The 4,339-nt window shown below is 52.3% G+C and overlaps 1 protein-coding gene across 1 annotated transcript; it reads right to left on the bottom strand.

Moving 5' to 3' along the window:
• Positions 1 to 2,641: 2,641 nt before the first annotated feature.
• Positions 2,642 to 2,883, bottom strand: LOC140192982 (guanine nucleotide-binding protein G(I)/G(S)/G(O) subunit gamma-3; the record flags this gene model as incomplete). Its single annotated transcript, XM_072250452.1, has 1 exon — positions 2,642 to 2,883. A coding segment is annotated over one exon (129 nt), but the record flags the coding sequence as incomplete, so codon positions are not given.
• Between the last annotated feature and the right edge of the window lie 1,456 nt (positions 2,884 to 4,339).

Raw genomic sequence — 4,339 nt, 5'->3', positions numbered from 1 at the left:
CCGATGTAGCAAGTGTGAGAACTGGCTGCTCAGGGAAGCCTGGCCCTGGGGTTGATGGCCTGTCTGTGTGTGAGCGGTGGGACGGGGCTGTGGCTGCCTTGCGATTTTTGTTTCCTTACAAGCAGCCAAAGTGCGGCACCTGCCCCTACAGCTCCTCCCTCACCTCCACTCAGGGCCCCGAACAGTCCCTCCAGGTGGGGCGACACTTTGCCCGCAAATCTGCTGGGGCCACCTGGCGATCCGGCGCCTCCCATTGCGGCCTCCTCTGCATCGGTGAGGCCCGTCGTCAATTGGGGGACCGCTTCGTCAAGCACACCCCCCAGCTTCCATCTGCTATAATCGGGACTTCCAAGTGACCAACCATTTTCAGTCCGATTCCCATTCCCGTTCCAACGTGTCAGTCCACGGCCTCCTCATGTGCCATGTAGAGGCCACCCTCAGGGTGGAGGAGCAACATCTTAGCTTTCGTAAGTCGAGGGATAGAGTTTAAAAGTCGCGAAGTAATGATGCAGCTCTATAAAACTCTGATTAGGCCACACTTGGAGTACTGTGTCCAGTTCTGGTCACCTCACTATAGGAAGGATGTGGAAGCATTGGAAAGGGTACAGAGGAGATTTACCAGGATGCTGCCTGGTTTAGAGAGTTTGCATTATGATCAGAGATTAAGGGAGCTAGGGCTTCACTCTTTGGAGAGAAGGAGGATGAGAGGAGACATGATAGAGGTGTAAAAGATAATAAGAGGAATAGATAGAGTGGATAGCCAGCACCTCTTCCCCAGGGCACCACTGCTCAATACAAGAGGACATGGCTTTAAGATAAGGGGTGGGAAGTTCAAGGGGGATATTAGAGGAAGGTTTTTTACTCAGAGAGTGGTTGGTGCGTAGAATGCACTGCCTGAGTCAGTGGTGGAGGCAGATACACTAGTGAAGTTTAAGAGACTACTAGACAGGTATATGGAGGAATTTAAGGTGGGGGCTTATATAGGAGGTAGGGTTTGAGGGTCAGCACAACATTGTGGGCCGAAGGGCCTGTAATGTGCTGTGTTCTATGTTACATTCCATCTGGGTAGCCTCTAACCTGATGGCATGATCATGGATTCCTCCTTTTGATAAACAAATTTCTCCTTCCCCCATCCTCAATTACCTACTCTGACCCTTTACCTCTTCTCACCTGCCTGTCACCTCCCCCCGGATCCCCTCCTCCTTCCCTTTCTCCTCTGGTCTATCAGATTCCTTCCTCTCCAGCCCTTGACCTCTCCCACCCACCCGGCTTCACCCATCACCGTCCACCCATCCTCCTCCCCCCCTCTCCAACGCCGTCTTGGCCCGAAACGTCGACTGTTTATTCATCTCCATGGACGCTGCCCGACCTGCTGGAGTCCCTCCAGCGGCTTTGCGTGCGTTGCTCCGGGTCTCCGTCGTCGCCGCTTCCGGTGAGCGTCCGGCTGCGTTGCTGTTGTGCAGAGCGCTGTGGACGCGCTACAGCGGCACCAAAACGTGCAGAGACGCTTGCTGGCTGCCCCCCCCCCCCGCACCCCCTGGTTGCGCCTGCCGTTTACGCAATGGGCGCATTTTGCTGTCTGCGCGTGATAGTAAAAAAGGAACCTGAATCTGACCACAAGGTATCGGAGCAGAATTCCGCCATTCGGCTCATCGAGTCTGCTCCACCGTTTCATCATGGCCAATCCATTTTCCCTCTCAGCCCCCCCAATCTCCAGCCTTCTCCCCGTATTCCTTCGTGCCCTGACCAATCAAGAATCTGTCAACCCCTGACTGAAATATACCGAAAGCCTTGGCCACCACAGCTGTGGAATCCATTGCCACAGGCGACTTTGGAGGCCAAGTCATTGGGTATATTTAAAATGGAGGTTGGTCGGTTCTTGATTAGTCAGGGGCATCAAAGGTTACGGGGAGAAGGCAGAAGAATGGGGATGAGAAGGATAATAAGTTGAATGGAGGAACAGATTCGATGGGCCGAATGGCCTAATTCTGCTCCTATGTCTCATACTCTCAGAGGACGTGGCGAGGATGTTTCCTCGAGCGGGCCAGTCTAGGACCAGAGGGCACATGCCACAGAATAAAGGGATGTCAAAAATGAGGAGGGATTTCTTTAGCCGGAGGAAGCCAGGTCATTGGGTGCATTTAAATCGAAGGATAAAATCTTGATTAGTCAGGGCATCAAAGGTTACGGGGAGAAGGCAGGAGAATGGGGTTGAGAGGGACAATAAATTGGCCATGATAGAATGGCAGAACAACCTCGATGGGCTGAATGGCCTAATTCTCCTTTTTTTATGGTCTTACTTTTTTTCAAGGTTGTTGCTTCCTTCCATGCCTTGGGGCACATCGGGTCGCATTTTTAGCAATTTCCTTAGCATTTTGTGTGGTTTTTTCACAAGGCAAAGCTGCTAGCTCAGATGGAAAGCATGCAAGGGGCCGGCCGGATTCGAACCCAGGACCATTGGCCTCAAAGTCCGGTGCTGATTCCACTACGCCACCAGCCGGCATTGTCTGAATAAAATGGAACCAGTGTCAATGGCTAGCAAGGACTCGAAGGGCCACAGGGTCTTATTCTCCTACCCCCCCCACCCTCCCCAATAGTACAAGCAGATATCCTGGACAGTAAACAAGAGAGCCAAAGGGGGTTTTAGAACAAGCAAGAGGTCACTTTATTGGTGTGAAGATGGTCCGTTTACCAGTGACACCAGCGAGTAACATGAATACAGGAATCTACTCCTTCAGGCAGTGACAGCCGGTGTCACAACAGCGCGCAGAAGAACTTCTTCTCACGGAAGGGGTTCTCAGAGGTTGGCACGGGGGTGATCAGAGGGTCCTCGCAGGTGTGGGCGTTGCAGTAGGCCATCAGGTCCGCCGCAGCTTTCGAGACCTGTCCGGGGCAGCGGAGGGGCATGAGAGGGGAGGGCAAGGGGATGGAGCGAGAGAGGGGTTAGGGAGGAAAGGGAGAGAGAGGGATGGGGAGATGGAGAAAGTCAGAGAAGAGGATTAAAAGGGTGCGGTTGAGGTAAACGTCGCCTCATGCAGAGTTGGATGGAATCGGCCGTGTTTCAGTGGTTATTTTCGCACTCGCCTCTCCTGCGATCTTGCTGCGCGCAAACCAGTTGTGTAACTTCAGTGACTGCCCTTTGGGGGGGTGCGGAAGGCGCCCCCATTTCCCTCTGGGACGAGTTGTCAAAACGTGTGTTCCTTTTCCACCGCCCAGTCCTTCTCCCGGAGCATTCCCTCACCCGATTTTCACCGGCGCCCCGCCCAGGGCGACTGCTCCGGCTGTGAGCGCGAGGAACCGCAGAGGGTCACGGGCACGGCTCGGCACATCATGGAAACCAGCCTCCCCTCTCACTGCCTCGGAAAAGCAGCCAGCCCTGGGACATTCTCTCTTCTCATGGGTTCCATGCTTTTCTTTAGTGGTCAGCACAACATTGTGGGCCAAAGGGCCACTAATATGCTATAAATTTCTATGTCCATGGCTATCTGAAGAAGAGGAATCTCAGAGTTGTATACTGCTTACATACTTAGACAATAAATAGAAACATAGAAAACCTACAGCTCCATACAGGCCCTTCGGCCCACAATGCTGTGCTGAACATGTCCTTATCTTAGAAATTACCCAGAGTTGCCCATAGCCCCCTATTTTTCTAAGCTCCATGTACCTATCCAGGAGTCTCTTAAAAGACCCTATCGTATCCACCGGCACCGGCACCGGCAGCCCATTCCACGCACTCACCACTCTGCGTAAAAAACTTACCCCTGACATCTCCTCTGTACCTACTTCCAAGCACCTTAAAACTGTGCCCTCTCATGCTAGCCATTTCAGCCCTGTGAAAAAGCCTCTTGACTATCCACATGGTCAATGCCTCTCATTATCTTGTACACCTCTATCAGGTCACCTTTCATCCTCCGTCGCTCCAAGGAGAAAAGGCCGAGTTCACTCAACCTATTCTCATAAGGCATGCTCCCCAATCCAGGCAACATCCTTGTAAATCTCCTCTGCACCCTTTCTATGGTTTCCACGTCTGTCCTGTAGTGAGGCGACCAGAAGTGAGCACAGTATCCCAAGTGGGGTCTGACCAGGGTCCTATGTAGCTGCAACATTACCTCTCGGCTCTTGAACTCAATCCCATGATTGATGAAGGCCAATGCACCGTATGATTTCTTAACCACAGAGTCAACCTGCGCAGCAGCTTTGAGTGTCCTGTGGACTCAGATCTTAAGATCCCTCTGATCCTCCACACGGACAAGAGTCTTACCATTAATGCTATATTCTGCCATCAAATTTGACCTACCAAAATGAACCACCTCACACTTATCTGCGTTGAACTCCATCT

Source organism: Mobula birostris, unplaced genomic scaffold (assembly GCF_030028105.1).
Source record: "Mobula birostris isolate sMobBir1 unplaced genomic scaffold, sMobBir1.hap1 scaffold_3294, whole genome shotgun sequence".
In the NCBI taxonomy this organism is placed as follows: domain Eukaryota; kingdom Metazoa; phylum Chordata; class Chondrichthyes; order Myliobatiformes; family Myliobatidae; genus Mobula; species Mobula birostris.
The sequence above is the reverse complement of the archived record's forward strand: the minus strand, read 5'-3'. Positions and strand labels throughout refer to the sequence as shown.